The sequence below is a fragment of the Furipterus horrens genome, unplaced genomic scaffold (assembly GCF_987537825.1).
Source record: "Furipterus horrens unplaced genomic scaffold, mFurHor1.1.pri manual_scaffold_10, whole genome shotgun sequence".
NCBI lineage: Eukaryota > Metazoa > Chordata > Mammalia > Chiroptera > Furipteridae > Furipterus > Furipterus horrens.
Window position 1 is genome coordinate 1422113 of NW_028327180.1, and position 16300 is coordinate 1438412.

General features: G+C 54.6%; 1 protein-coding gene across 1 annotated transcript in view; it reads left to right on the forward strand.

Annotated features, from left to right (window-relative positions):
• Window positions 1-8614: 8614 nt before the first annotated feature.
• SYNPO2 (synaptopodin 2) overlaps window positions 8615-16300 on the forward strand; it is a 72990-nt gene continuing 65304 nt past the window's right edge. Inside the window, exon 1 of the mRNA XM_090288382.1 lies at window positions 8615-8760. Coding sequence (XP_090144508.1) covers window positions 8656-8760 — 105 coding nt within the window. The 5' untranslated portion in view covers window positions 8615-8655. The remainder of the gene's footprint in view (window positions 8761-16300) is intronic.

Sequence of the window (16300 nt, forward strand, 5' to 3'; positions counted from 1 at the left end):
TCAGCATGTTAATGCTCAGGGACACAGCTGTCCAGTCTGCGGAGAATCTACTTCAGGTTGACTTCTGTGGGAGCTGGGAATCCTGGGCAATGTCTTGCAGTATCATAGCCGATTTTTCTGGCAACGCTTTCTTAAAAGCGCGATCCTTTCTTTTACTGAAATTCTGAGGGGACTTTGTCATAAATCGTGTGTGTGTGTGTGTGTGTGTGTGTGTGTGTATTATATACATGTTTCTGGGTCTCTGCTTTGTTATGTTGGTCTATTTTCTCGTGTGAGTAACTTTCTAAAGCATGCATCTGGGTGGCGGCATTCCAAACATAACAAAACAAAAATAAAATAAAATGACCACCAGATCGCCCGCCCCCATTTCTCATTTGCTTCCTGAAGAACATTCTGAGCTCTTGTCTGCCTTCCAGATAAAGATCCCAGGACCTTTCCCAGCTGCTCCCAGCCCCAGCTGGCACCGTCTTCCGTCTCTAGCCGAAGGGCACAGTCCTCAAACTGATACCTGCTTGTGCCTGCACGGCCCTGTCAGGGCCCCGCCCTCCCTGCCAGCCTCCCCGCTCCTTCCCCCCTGCTCCCCGCGCCCCCTCCAGCTCCAGGACTGAGGTCCTCCCCGCCGCAGCATCTCAGCAGCACCCGGTTCATCACCAGCACCCACACAGCCCTTTTATTCTCTTCTGAGACACCCCAACCTGCCTCTGCCTGCTACAGCAGCATCGTGTGTGCCGCGTGACTGGCACTTACCCCTGGGCTCCCCACCAGCTGTCTGCGGCTGGGGAGCATGTTCCACCCGCCTTTGTCCCCAGCACCCCACACTTTGTGCAAGGCACGGAGTAGGTGCTCACCAAATGGCCCGTGATGGGAAGGCTCTGTGTGTCGCTGGACCATCTCATAGGCTTGAACACCGTGGCGGTTCTCAATAACTGCTTTGAAGGAAGCAACCTTGTATCTTCCTGTTCCCAGAGGTTAGCACCTCCCTGGGTCTGAGGTGCCCACTGGCAGACGGGGAGGGTTACGGAACCTGCCAGGGCTGCCTGCCAAGCCCTGTTCGTACCGAGACACGTAGCAGCCACTCCAGGCCACGGAGTCGTCTGAATCTGCATTTTCCAAGCCACAGCATTTCCTCCTGTCCCGTTGCAGGTGTGAGCGCGGGGCCTTCTGCCGCATAGAAACGATGGACGGGCTCCCTTATGTTCACTCTACGTGGCGCTTTAACTAGAGGATGCAAATTTACTTTGTTTTAAAAGCACCCTATGAAAATTCTTTATTCAAAAAATGTATTCTTTACAAGTATATACCGAAATACAGGCTTTGATTTTTATAATTGAAAAGAAAACCTTGGCTTCAAAATAACGTGTTAACAAATGTGTCATTGGGCTACTTATAGATTGTACTGCATTAGACCTGGGGCGCTCTTCGCCCCACCCCGCACCCCGATTCTTCCCCACACACTGAAGGAGCAAAGGAGAGACACGCGTTGCCCCTTGGTGCTTCTGTGTTGGAGGCGCTGGGCGACTGAACAGGGCCGTGCGGAAGGGTTACCCGCGTGGGGGCAGCGCTTCCGTCCAGGGCTGACTGCAGGGGTCCAGGAGATGTCACGAGTGGTCACCACGTTAACCTGAGGCCAGGCCATGCTCACTGCGTAACAAGTAAGGAAGGGGCACCCCCAAAGGCTGACCAGGACCCCAAGAGTTAAAGCAGACCGGAACACATTGGATGGGAAAAACTCACAGGCGGCTGATTTCTGGATTTGCCTGGAAAGGACTATGTGGAGCATACGGGGCACTGAAGCAGGATAGTTTTTTGTTTTTAAATCAAATGTTATAGGTAGTTTGTGAAATCACTAAAACTTTACATCTCTTCACAGACCAACATCACGTGGAAACCAGTTATAAGAAAATCTCTGCGTTTCCTCGTCAGGTTTCAGCTTGTGTCAAATGCCTGGTTTAGCAGAACGCTGTCGTGCGAAGTTACAAGGGTTTCTCTCGCGTGGGACCATCTGTCTGCGTGACATCGGTCATGAGACCATAGCTAAGGTGCACTCAGAGTATCTTATTTGCTACTAGGAAAGTGGGTGGCATTTTGGGGAGGTTAGCTATTAACTTGTAGAAGAAACTTGGGGAAAGCAGTGACATCGTAAGACTTAAGGGACCCAGAGGTGGCGGTCCCCTCCCGCTGTGCTGACGTTCCTCTTGCTTGCATTACAGTTTACACTTGCTCGTAGCTGAAAACAAAAGGGGTTCTGACCTCTGACCACCCATAGGTGGTCCTCTGGGCCAGGTAGTGAACTTGTCACTGGGGTTGGCACTGTCCTATGCACAGCAGGCCATTCAGCTGCACCCCAGTGTCCACTCACAGCAGCCAGTAGCCAGCCATCCCCTCCCACCCTCGTGAAATCAGAAATGTCCCCAGACATTGTCCTGTGTCCCCTGGAGACAAAATCACCCCACTGCTCTCGCTCCAGGGGCCCGGCAGAGGCCCCGCTGTGCCCGGCCCCGGCAGCCGCCCTCCCTGGGCAGAGCTGCGTTCTCCCCTCCGGTCCCCCCGGATCTTGGCACCCTCTCCCCCCGCTGGCTCAGCATTTCTGACGACTTTGAACAGGTGTTAAGCGCATTTACCTGGCTTCCCTGGGAGTTCTCTGGGAGTCTTTCTCTGCGGAACGGCATCCCTGAAGTCCAGAAACAAAGTCAGAAACAACTACCTTCAGCTGCTGGTGTTGAGTCGTTGGCTTAGTTTTACTATTTTCCCATTATTCTAACTGACTGCTCAGCGAGCTTCAGCCCACGGGCCACATCCAGCTCCTGCCTGTCTTGGAAACCCAGTCTCATGAGCACAGCCGCACCGTCCCATGCATGTTGTCTGAGGCTGCGGCGTGGTTGCCACGGAGATCGATCCAGGGTCCTCCGGCGGCGGTTTACCGGCTGCTCTAGATCCAGGCACCTCGAGGGTAGGGACCAAGAGCCGTTCCCCTAGCGCCTGATAGTTTGTAGCCGAGTGATTCATGTTTAAATTTTCTCAGATTCATCAAAAAATATGAATTGAATTCCGTTGTTTCCTTCGAAGAGCTGCTGCTGTCTCTGCATTATTATGTATCAAGTCAAACAGCTCGGCTGGTTAAAGGAGAACACTAACGGGTTAGCTTTAGAGCGCAGACCAGTTCTTAGCTGCATCTTTTAGATTGCCGCCTTCCCTACCGATGTTCCAAGAAGAAAACCAAAAGCACCATTTTTTACCAGGAGACCAGGACGAAGCGAACACATCCGTCAGCACAAATTCGTCATTCCTGAAGGTTGAGAAAGCGCAGGGTACCTATTAAAGGGGGTGATTGTCTTCATCTTTCGGTTACAAGAACGGTTCCATATGTACTGTTTTGCATTACACATGGACATATTCTCTTTGAAATTCATCTGAAGAATATAATAATTTATATTTGATAGACTCGGTAATGTCGTATTTGATAAGAAGTGTATGTCGTTTCTGGCCAAAGTGGGCAGTCCTGGCCAGGTTACCCTCTTCGCCCCTTCCATGGGTACCCACGAGGGTGAGGTCATGAAGAAGGTGCGTTGTTTGTTAGGTCAGGGCTGCTGAGATTGGTCATCCTTGGATTGAAACAGTACTTGTCTCCCAAGACGGTGGTCCCCGTGTGCGCCCATTTCAGAATCTTATCGTTCTCACTCATGGTCCGTCCTCCTCAGCTCCAAGGGCGCTCCCCAGCCCTCGTCCTGCATCTGGTGCCTCACTGTGTGTCCGTGTGCCACCCATTAACTCTGAGACAGAAGCACGCTTCCCACACGTCACACCTTACCAGTCTTTGAGAGAAGGCACGGCAAGCCTGAGACCCATCGCTGTATGATTCTGAGTTGTACCTGGGGAGTGTCTGTTATCTGTCTACTTGTCTCCTAGGGCTATTGGTCATTTTAATGATTTACATCCCAGGGGTTCCTTAGCCAAGACAATTTTGTAAAGAAACGAAAGGGCTCATTTTCCAAGTGAATGGCCGCACTCACTAGAGAGCATGTCCCTGCTTTGCTGGGCTTCAAACAAAGAGTCTTGCATCATCCCCACATCCGGATCTCATTTCTTGCCAGGACAGGAGAAGGTGGCTTTGGAAAGAATGACGAGGAATCCGTTTTAGTGATCGCTATCTGATTCTCCTCCGGGCTGAGAATGTCCCTCCGTGACAGGCTCTGTCACGCTGAGTGTGCGCGTCATAGGAATGAAACTTCCAGGGGCCTAATCCACGCCTCCTCCCCCTCTGACTTCAAAATCGCCCCCAAAACTACGTAATGAGGAACGCTGGAAGGAGGGACCTCATTTTACTTGACATTTCTGTGCCCTGGCTGGGTCACATTCCACACAAACGTCGTCCGATTGCCTGCGGTTGTTAAAACACTGTATTCCTTGAAAAACACAACAGACTTGCTCTAGAGTCTGCACTTTCTCAAATTACTCCTGGATTTTTAGGACGTGTTCAGAAATGAACTGCACCAGAAGCAACGCACGTGGCGTGTCCCGTGGGCCGAGAGTCTCCCTGGTGACCGCGGAACGGCGCATTTCAGAAGCACCAGTGGGTGCAGAAGCCCGGCCTTTCTCGGTGTGTTCGGGCGCCCTCTTGACCTTGTACTGGCATCTGGCAGAACAGAGGACTTCCCAAACATTTCAACGTTTTGATTTAAAAAAAAAAACTGTCTTTTAACGAAAGACGGGAAGCTTTTCCAAAGGCATTTTGGATGACTGCAGAGAAGGGCTTTGCCGTGTGCGATGGCCGTGACCGGAGCCTGGCCATTGGCAGCAGTACCCCCCGAAAAAGGCAGAGGCGGAGGCTGGTTGGTGGAGCTGGGCACGCGAGGGGAGACCAGGGAGCAGTGCTTTCCGCGGCGGAGCGGGTGCTCCTGGCGGCCGGGGCCGGGGCTGGCTCAGTGCCGGGGACACCCAGGACACGGGAGGGGACGCTGCGCTGCGGCCGCTGAGGGTGGCACCGGGCGGGGGCTGCGGATGAAGTGCAGGGGAGCCCTGCGCCCACCGCTGCGCCGGGAGGGGCTCCTGGCCCGCTCGCCCCGTCAGCTCCACAGTGGACCCTCAGTAACGAGGATGCGCTTACCTCCCCCTACCCCCGCTTTTCAAGCAGCGCCCCTCCTCCCCGACCCAGGTCTCAGCTGCTCCCGCTCCGGTGCCTCCCGCGCCCTCCTGCGACCGCATTGCTCCGGAGGCTCCCCGGTGACATCTGCACTGGCCCGCATCTCCAGTGCCACGTGGGCCTGGGACTTCCCCGTGGCTGGACCACATGGGAATTAGCCACCGAGGCCAGGGGACCGTCCTTGATTTAGGCCTTGGTTTGGTACTCACTCCTGAACGCATCTCTGTATCATGGAGAAAAGGCTACTCTGATTGCCCAAGAAAAGCAAGTCACCAGCTCCCAGGGGGTGGGACCACAGTTAGAGACTCAGCCACTGCCTGTCCCACGTGGTCTCTAAGTGGCTTAATCAGGAATTGCATTCTACTTACAGATGGTCCCAAGTCACGTGACCTGGAGAAAAGAAAAGCAGTTGAAACTCTTTCTTTTCTATACCTTCATTCTGGGGAGTCCTATCCACCCTTTTATTCTATGTATAGTAATTGAGCACCAATTCCGTGTCAGGAATGTATTAGACTTGGGCATACAACGCTGCGTAAGTCAGAATGAGCCCTCATGTGACAGCGTTAATAATTCAGGCAGATTCAGAAACCACGGAATGACAGGGACAGCGTGGGTGGTGGCAGCGTGGGTGGTGGCAGCATGTGGGAGGAGCCCCTGACGCAGACACGAGGGTCAGGGAAGGTTTCCTGGAGAGCATGACGTCCACCCTGAGGCCAGAGGGACAGGAGGGGCCGGCAGGTGACCTGTGTGTGGCTGGTGACACCCACCCTGAGAGCAGAGGGATGGGAGGGGCCGGCAGGTGACCTGTGTGTGGCTGGTGACACCCACCCTGAGGCCAGAGGGACAGGAGGGGCCGGCAGGTGACCTGTGTGGCCTGGAAGGAAGCCTTAGCGGATGGAGCTGTTCTGCACATCAGGGGACCTGGTGGTGGCTGTGCGTCTGAGCCAAGCGACTTAAGGTGAGGGCCGAGGTGGGCGCAGACGTGAGGGGTGGGAGGCGGGACGGGTTGTCTCTGGAAAGGAGCTTGGACTGTCCTAAGACCCGGGACGACTTCAAACAGAGGAAACCAGGACAGAGGCCGCGCCTCAGAAACGTCACCCTGGCGGGGTCCACAGTGAACGGGGGTGGGAGTGAGGCCGAAACAGACAACCCAGGAGACACTGGGGCCCTGCGGGGCAGCGGTGGCCGCAGCCGTGGGATGGCGTGACAGGCAGCTCTCTGGTGCGAGGCGTAGGATGGGCACAAGGAGGCGCATAAGCCTGGAGGCAGAAGCGCAATGCCAGAAACACGCACTGAAATTCAGGCAGGCAGAAGTTCGAAGCCCGGTTCTCCCACTTAGGATCTAAGGGCGACACTAGCACCTACCTAGCATGCGCTGCTTTGCGGATAAACGAAATACTGTGTGTGCATTTCCTGAGTGTAAACCATCCGAGTCCCTGGTTCTCCATCCTGAGGGCCTGGCTGGCTGAAGAAGGTCTTCACTGAGTGAGGCTGTCGGCAGTGTACTGGCTCCGAGCGGCAGGGGTCTGGACCCGCGGCAGGTTAAGCAGATACGGGTTACTGGTCTCGCACAGCGGTCGGCATTAATTAGTCAGGACTGGCGTTTTTGCAGGTGTCTCCAGCCACCCCTCATGGTCACAAGAAGGCTGCCCCAGCTCCAGCCTTCAGCACCACAATTAAATTGAAGTCAGAGTCAAAGGGAACCAGACCTAAGAGAGGTGTGATTAGTTAGTGCATTAGCCTGAGGCGTGGAGCACAGGAGAAGCAGAATCTGGGGAGAAACAACAGACTGGATTTTGAATATATTGAGTTTTAGGGTTCTGTGACACAGTTCACAGAAACCGCTTTCATGGGCAGGGGGATATATTGGCCCCTAGTGAAGGAAAGATGTCTGAGCCGGAGGGGAGGGCTAAGTTCTGCGGGTGCAGGAGAGCCCTGTAAGGACTGTGGGGAGAGAAGAGACGACCAGGACTGAGCCCCGGCACGGAGCAACGGTCCACGGATGAGGAGAGGCGAGAGCTGCCAGGGGCTGCAAGGAACTGCGGGGTGGCGGGTGGGGGGGGGGGGGCAGGAGGCCAGCAGGGGGCAAGCTGTGTCCTGGAAGCAAGGGGAGCGGCTTCAGGAGGCCCTGGGGAGCAGCCATGCCAGGCCCACCCCGGAGCCACGAGGCGCAGTGACCTTGCCGAGGGCCGTCCCCACCGCGGGACAGGAGCTGGACGGGGCAGGGCTGAGGAGCGGACACGTGAGACCGTGGAAGGACCAGTGAAACACGTCCTGTTTTCTGTTCTGTTCTTCGAGTTCACATGTTAGGATGTCACTTGTAGATGTCTTGTCTTGTTTCTGTTAAAGAAAGAGTTTGGTACAGAAGCTTCAGTGTTTGGTCTTCGTGACCTTCCAAGGGTCTGCAGTGGCACCTTCCCCTCCTCCCTCGCTCCCTCCCCCTCCTATGAAGACACATGTGCCGTCCTCACTGGCCCGGCCTGCTTGGAGTGGGGCGGCCTCTGTGGGCCGGTCTTCTCAGCAAAGTGCTTCCTGCTACGCCGACGGGCAGTGGCCACGTCACCCGTGACCACTGCCCAGGTGACGTGGCCACTGCCCAGGGGACACAAACTCCCTCCCCGGCCCTGTCTCTGAGCGTGACTTTGTGTGCGTGACTGCTGTGGAAAATAAAAATGCTCCGTTTGCGTAATCTTGGTCGTTTTAAAACACATAATTTGCATCACATGTAAAATCGGCTTTTGCGTGGGACCACCCAGACCCAGCGCACACGCCGCGGGCTGTGAGCACAGAAGCCCGCAGGTGCCGCGGTCTGTCCTATAAGGATGTGGTTTCCGGGAGGAGATTCTCTCTCCTCCAGCCGTGTGTGTGTTTGTATGTAACATATAATAGACACGATGTATATGTAATTAGTTCAGAAGACACTTTGCAGAATAGGTTTCTAAAAGCAACTATTCTGCTTGCTTTTGTCTCTTCTTCAGGGGTTGGCTGCACCGGCTGCAGACGGCAAAGCCTAGAGGAAGAAAGAAACCCACTCCGGCTCCTTCCGTCCCTTCAGGCATGGGCGTGGGCATCCTCCAGACTCCTGCTGGGGAGACTCTCACCCTCCACGGCCGGGTTCTCGGAGCTGAGCGGCCTGGAGGCGGGACCCTTCCTGGGGCCTCGCTGGCTCTAGAACTATCGAAGGAAGGCTTTGCCATCACTGAGCCCCTGAGGCGCCGGCCATCGCCCGTTGGTGCTGGGAGCGTGCGCTTCCCGCCCGATCTTGCCCCAAACGCCGGCTCCTGCGCGCTCCCCGCGCCCCCCACCCCCGCGGAAGGTGGGCCGAGCGAGGCCGTGACGCAGCAGTGGGCTGTGTCCCCGCCGCCCGCGCGCCTCGGCGGCCCAGAGCGCGGCAGGCGCAGCCCAGGCTCGGTCCGGTCCTGCGGGTCCCGCGGGCGCTCGGAGCAGCCAGCGCGCACCCCCCCCGCGCCGCCGCCCGCCCGCGCCAGCCCTGCCGCCGCCGCTGCTGGGAGAGGATGGGCACCAGGGACTTCATCTGCGTAACCATGACCGGAGGGGCGCCCTGGGGGTTCCGACTGCTCGGGGGCCAGGAGCAGCAGCAGCCCCTGCAAGTGGCCAAGGTAGGGTCCCCGGGCGGCGGCCCCCGCGCGGGGCGCGGCGGGCGGCGCGGAGAGACCTGTTGATGGCGCCTGGCTCCCCAGGCTGGGAACGAGCTCGGGGCGGGTGCTCGGGGTGGCTGCTGTCGGTGAGTTTTCTCTAGGACGTCGGGCTTCTTTGTTGGCGTAAAGGAAACTTGGCTGAAAAAATAGAGCTTGCATATATTTCCCCGTTGATGGGGGGAATGTCATACTTCCCAGCTCCTCTGACAGCCGGCGGGACCCCTGGGAGGCGCCCCCGAGGCAGTGCTGGAAATCCCCGCTGAGGCTTGTTGGGAGCCCGAGCCCACAGCCCGGGGATGGCGCTCAGCGCGGCCCAGCTGGCGGCCCGGCGACTCCGTGGGCTCCTAGGAAGTGCTGGGACCGACGTTTACAGGCAGCGTTCGTGAAAAGGCCACGGGGCAATGAGTTTTAAAGTATGAGGATGTCATAAAATCCATTTGGAAGCATATTCACGCAGGACTTGACAAAGAAAGGCAAAGCCCAAGCACTCTGTCCCGTTCGTGGGTGCTCATCTGGGGGAGGGCTCCGAGTAAATTCAGAGACTCTCAGAGTAGCCTCTAAGTAACTCAGGTAACTTTGAAATGCATCTCGTAATGGCTTTTCACGTTTCAGATGTTTTTGCTGCCACTGGATCGCTCACTTCTGAGCTCAGTACGCTCCTCTCTGCTGGAGGGGACCTGCTTGCTCTCTGGTGGGGGCTCAGCGGCAGGAAACGCTGGGGTCCGTGGAGATGAGCAGGCTTCTGTCTGTGTTACCACTGCACCGTGGCGCCGTGTGAGAGAGCGGGTCTGAGCCGCGTCCCGTTTTGTTCTTACATGAAAATGGATCGAGCTCGTTACGAAGTACACGGGCCACTGGGCTTTGTAGATCCTTCGTCCTTGGCATTTTTTCTAATGTTCGCTGTGGGGAGGAAAGGGGCTTCTCTGCAGCGCTCCGCCCGGGCTCCCAGCAGCCGGCCGCTCACAGTGTGACGGGGGAATCCTGCCACCTAGCGAAAGTTCCACCCAGGAGACGAAGCGCAGCCTTTTAGAACTGAGGGTTTCTCCGACCTCCTGTCCTGCCCCAAGTGTAGGTGAGGGGAGACTCAGAGAGGTTAGGCGATTTGCCGCAGGTCCCGGGGCTGCAGCTGGCAGGGAGAGTCAGGGGTCCAGAGGTGTTTCCCTGTGCTTGGCTGGGGGTTGGGGGGCGCAGCAGGGGCAGGCAGCATCACCAGATGTCAATGCCCCATTCTGCGACTGAGCAGGCATGAGCCTGGGGTTGTTATGGGTCTAGATAGCAGCTGGCTGGCTCCAGGGACTGAGATTTGGGTCTCATTCCAGCTTCGATCTAGCTTGCAGCCAGGCCTGAGACAAATCTCTCACCCTTCTTGACACGTGTGTGCGTTTGCATGCACGTGTGTGTGCGCGCGCACGTGTGTGTGTGTGACAGAGAGTGAGATGCGGTAGCCTATGTGACAAGGGCCTGGAGAGCCTTCTCTAGAAGACACAATTCCTAAATTACTATGGTAACCCCACTTCCTAATCTACTTTGCCCGTCCTTTCTCATCTCAGGCTTAGTGTGTTTATCCCTGTGTCCTAGCACACTTGTTGTGGAAGCCCTGGGAGCCGAGTGCTTGTCACTCTGGGTCGCTGCTTCCCACTTAACACCCTGAGTTCCCTGGACTCCATCAGTGCTGTCTCCTTGAGTTCAAGGCTGCCTGGGCACAGGCTGTCTCGTCTCCCTAGGACTGATGATACCTTATCAGGCCAGGGCACCTCCATGTGGAGGAAGGAGACAGGAAGGCTGGGCAGGGGAGGGTTACCGGCAAGCAAAATACTCATTGTTCTGAAGAACCGGCAAATGATTAATTTGGGAATTAAAGAAAGTGCATATTTCCAAGGACTAGAAAACTTCCGACAGTCCTTGAATCTGCCCACTAAACCGTGAACGCTACAAACAGTTCTAGAGATAACAACTCAGCCTGCAAAATACCCAGTGTTCAGATTTCCATCATTCCGTGTAGAATGAAAATCTAACAAACTGAAATAGCAAAAGAGAAACCAGTCTAATGTTATTCAAATGATTAGAACTTGAATGGTTTTAAATGCCCCATAAATATCTTTCTAGCGACATGTCTAGTTACTTCTGAGAGATGTTCAGACATTCTGAGTGTTAGGCTGGCTAACCAACCTGGAGGCAAAGCCCAGCTTTCAAAGATCACTAACAGAAATCTTAATAATGATAACTTGACGTCGACATTGAAACTCAAGGCCATAAAATTCTGGGTTTTTAATTTTTTTTTTTCAAGAATAAATCGAATCTTAAAGAGGCCCAGCTAACCAGTAATTTTACCCTGGTTTTAAAATGCTTTTATGTCTTTTAATTTGCGTTCTAAATACATATGATAGGAAGCAAATATTTTCCATCTGGAGGGACAGGACAGCACTCTGCCACATGCGTCTCCCAGAGAGCGTCTGCAGACAGGGTTCACCAGAAAACCCACGTGTGTGTGTGTGTGGGGGGGTGTCCTCATGGACGCGCGCCAGCATTTCTACTCCACCAAGTTGTTTTTGGAACATGCACTTACATGGATATGTCTCTGGACATGCTCTTGGCAAACCCCTTTGAAAAATCTTTATATAAAGAAGTGGGGAGAAATTTCTGTTTTACAAACAAGTCTCCTGAACGATTCAGAAATCACTTGTGTTGGAAAATAATGAGCACCGGAACGTTTGGGCTGTTTATCCTTTACATGCTTTACCGTTTAGGAATGTGAGCCCCACGCCAGAGTTGCAGACCACTCAGCTTCTCATTCTTCCACCACATTTTCACTCAAGGCTTCAAACGCTTGCTTCTTAGTATTGAAATGACAAGTTACCGTCACCCGTCGTGGGAGGCAGAAGGGATTTAGTGATTCCCACCTATTGCTGCCTTTTCTCTCTTTAAAACTTTGAATAAAAATGTGTTGTTCAGGCAGAACACATTCAAATAACATAATTCCTGTCCCTGAGTGCCATCAATGTGGTTCCTAACATGGTTCAAATAAAATAATGCCAGAAACATTCTCTAAAGGGGAGCACTGTCAGCGTGTCTGAGCGTGTGTGTGAGGGTCAGGGTTCCTTACGACGCACTGAGAGCCGTAACATCTTCATTAGAAATATGACAGATCACTTCATTTTTACTGAGGGCTGAGCACTAACTTCCCACAAACTCTAAACCAGGCGCGCGTCCGGAGGTCAATGCGCCGGCCGAACCTGTGGGGCAGCCTCACGCGCAGTCTTCATTTGGGGGTGCGCGTGTGAAGGCTGGTCCCTGCTGAGTGTCAGTGGGACGCAGCGAGGACACCACACACCTTGTCGTCATCTGGACACAGCCCCCACGCGGCTGGCTCTCTCCGGACCCCACCACGGGCCAGGGCAGGTGCCCAAGTGCTCGGCAGGTCGTACCTCTCAAACGGCCCCCCGACCTAAGCAGGATTATGAGGGGTGGCCTCAGGCTAAGGCACCGGCCAAAGTCTTGAAACCACGGCGGAGCGCGCTGCGGCCTGACCTCTCCCTCTGTGTGGCCGACCCACGTGCCCAGAGGACGAGGGCAGGGCCAGGGGGTCCCGAGGGGGGAGTTTAGGAAAAACAGTGCCATCTCCACCCAACTCGGATTTCATCAGTCAGGGGGGCCCCGGGCATCTGGCGGTGACTGGTACCTGGTCAGGGGCGGGCCCACTGCTGCAGGAACTGAGGTCAGATGTGTCCCCGCACGGCCTCCTGGCGGTGACACGGGCGGCAGGCACCCACTGCCCCTTCCCCGGGGAGGTAAGGGAGGAGCAGAGAGAGGCAAGGCTGGCCCAGCCCCCGCCTGTGAGTGGGCGTAATGATGCCGGGAGGACGTGCCCTTTCTGAAGGCGAAATGGGGAGGGGACGGGGTGCTGGGCGACTCGGGAATGGGCGCTGCAGGGGCCCTGGCAGGTCACCCCCTTTCTCGGGCCGTTGCCTGGTGTCCGCTGGCCCAGCGGGAAGGGGAGGGGCCGAGTAAAACTGGAGACAGACATGGGGAGGCGGCGGGAGAGGGAGACAGACAGAGGCTGGACGGCACCGTGCCCGTCCACGGGCAAGGCACGGCTCCTGGCCGCTCCTCGGGTGAAGGCTGTCCCAGGAAGTGGCTGGACTTCAGCCTCAGGCCACCACCCTGTCCCCGCAGGCCACGCCCTTAGCCAGGGCTGGCAGGAGGAAGCCGGCAGGGGAGGAGTCCCTGGGGCCTGGAAGGGACGGGCGGCTGGGGAGGAGCCTGTTCTCCATCCCCCACCCGCTGTCCCCTGGCAGGGAACTGTGGGCGGTGTGCCCTCCAGGGCCCCTAGGGAAACCCCGTGGGTGCCCCAGCGTTTAGACACCAGCCACAGAAAGGACAGCGATGGCCACTCGTATTATTAGCCACAGAGAAGTGCCACCTCATTCGGTCATGAATAAACATGTCAGACTCTCCTCCCTCTCCAGGCTTCCTTCCTGCCTTCACCCTGGGGGGGCGGGGGGCACTAGAGGTGGCAGGAAGCGGACCCCCCCCCCCCCCCCCGCCTGTGCGTGCCCAGGAGCCAGCAGCCTGGCCCAGGAGCTGAGGGGGAGAGAACTCAGGGTCAGGCAGGCGGTGGAAGCTGGGGTAATGGCCCAAAGCCGCCAGAAACGCGTGGGATCCGGCCAACATGTGACTAGGGAGGGAGCTGACTTGATCGCGGCTGGAAGCAGGTACTGGGAGAAGCAAACCTGTGTTTATGATGAAATGGGTTTGACAGTTCTCAGAAAGGCCGGCGGCACCACAGGCTCCTCTGATGGGTCACATGAACGGGATGTATTCTATGTTAGCTGTGAGGGTTTGTCCCCAGCCTGTGAGACCTCCACTGATAATCCTGTTGACTGTGTTTCTAGGGACAGTTACCACCCACCTTTGGGCTTAATAAGAAATGTAACTCGCTCTTCCTTTGCTTCTTCTTCTGTTGACTGGGCATCAGCACTTTGAAAACCCGGGTGCCCTTTGCTCTTGCGTGGGTGTTGGCTTTCAGTCCGTCCAGGGAGTCAGTTCTTGAATGTCCCTGTCAGCGTCCAGAACGCTCCCGTTAGAAGTACATACCCTGACCTTTTACTGGCTATTGAAGTAAAATGATTGTTGTTTTTAAAGGAAGTCAGTGTGTAATGTCACTGTGATGTGGACACTCTCCCTGACTAGATCACATTTGCGTATTTTTCATTGTAATGGTCCTAAAAGGCGGGTTAGCTTCCAAAATAAGTGTTCAGGAATACAAGCCAATTTATATATTTAACTAAGAATATTTCACACGTGTATGCCTTCCAGACATCTAGGAGGGTTGACATGTGTTACCCCATTTGGTACCAGTTGGGTAAGCAAAGTTTTATCACTCTCAGTTTATACATTAAAAAATCCGATACTTCAAAAGTAATTTGCATAATAAAATTACGTGAACGAGTCCAAAGTCCACGCGTCTCTTCCCCTGTCGCAGGGGCACCCTGCCCCTCTCTGCGTCAGCCTGGGGGAGAGGACTGCGTGTCGCTTAGTGATGCTGAAGGTCGCCGTGACATCCGTACAGAGCCAAGTCCAAACCTTAAACTGTTTCTAACAGTTTCTTCTCCGAATGGCCTGCGGAAACACCCCCCCTCAAGCTCCAGACCAATGGGAGACGAGACTGGAAAGGGACCCCGCTCACTTGTAAAGACACTGGAAACATGCATGTCCTCCAAGGTGCTGGGTGCGCTGTCCTCGCTGAAACCTAATGCCAGGCGGTGTCTGGACCAGGGAGCAGGTGGGCGTGAGGCTCTTTGGGGGAAATTCCTGTCGGACCAGCTCGGTGAGAACATGTTGATAGCGCTGAATTACCTTAGATCCCTTATTTTTCTGAACCATCTACCATTCCTTTAAAAAGCAGAGCTGGCCAGATTCTCAAAAAACTGTTTGCAGTCATGGCGGAGTCCTTGGCCGGGGGCGGGTCGCTGGCAACAGCGGGACACAGTCTCCGTGCTCCGGTGGTCTGGACATGGTTTTCCTGAGCAAACACGTAAATCCGGCGTGTTTAGATAAATACACTAAAAAACTGTTGGGTTTCCCATCTGAAACGTTATGAATGAAACACCTTGCCCTGGGCTCAAAGCAGCTGCTTCAGCGGTGACTTTATTTATATGTATCTCATAAAGCATTGATTTTATTTTCAAAATAAAGATTTCATTTACTTTTGAGCACTTACCTCCAGCCTCTTCATCTTTTTTGGTCTTGGAATGGAATCTAATACATACCCTGAGCAGAGGCCTGCCAGAAACACACGCTCCTCTGTCTAACTTCACAGAACACGTCCTCCAGCAAGATTAGCTTGCTCTTATCTTATTTCTGCCAATTTCCTGCCTCCTTTTCCTTTGCATCTTCAAAAATATTTGCTTACACCCCCTCCCCCAATAAGGTCTGTCCAGGGGTAGCCAGCCATGGAATATGGAATATAGAGACATTTATTGAAGAAGATACAAGCTACAAGAAACATTGTACAGAGGACAATGCCACCTCAGTCCCTTCTAAGTAGGCACCTTGGGACCTCACACAGGTTTCCCAGTGCCTCTTCCATTGTTCAAAATACTCTGAAAAATCCTTTGTTGGAATCGCCATCAGCTGCCCCATCGTATTTCCCTGAATCTCATTGAAGCCCTGAAATCTCTTTCCTCTCAAAGATGATTTTAGTTTTGGGAGAAACCCGAAGTCGCAGGGCGCCAGATCTGGGCCGCAGGGGGCCGAGTCACCTGGGTCGTCGAGCTTTGTTGACTGCAGCCTGTACAGGTTCAGCATCCTAAGGTGCCCTGCTTGTTACAGGCCTCCCAGGGTGTGGATCACTTTCAACGGGTTCTCGACCACCTTTGAAGGGTCTGGGCCACACTTTTATCTGTGCTGCCCTCACTGCCTTGTCCCCAGAGGCCTTCTGACTCATCCCAATAGTTTCCGCGGAGGAATGCTCAAGCTTAAGGCAAAACCTGATGCAGATTCATGGCTCTACTTGCTCCGTCATTGTGAACGTGACAGCCACACAGTGCACATGCTCACTCAGCAGCGTCTACCGTTCCCACTGACTAGTACAGTGAGGTCGTCACTGTTCACGCGTGCACAGTCCAGTCCCCTCTCCATGTTGCACAAGCTGCTCTCGTTAGATTAACAGCAGCTGGAACTTTTCTCGATCGGCCTCATACATCTTGGTTTGTTGCCATATTATATTATTTTAGCCATTTTTGACTGCATCTATCAAGAGCTTCCTGAACACGATCGTTTGGTTTAAATTCTGTAAAGTTTTAAATCAACTATTGCCTGACTTCCGCCTTTTTTGAAAACCAGATCCAGAAGGGTCTCGTGTTCTGAGCGCCTGGTTACTAAACATGTTAGTCCTGACCACTTCGCTCTGACATGGGCTGGTGTCATAGAGGCCGAGAGGCGGAGTGACCCTCTAACAAAGCGGGCGTACGCCCACCTCCCAACAGTCTGCCTGGGGGTT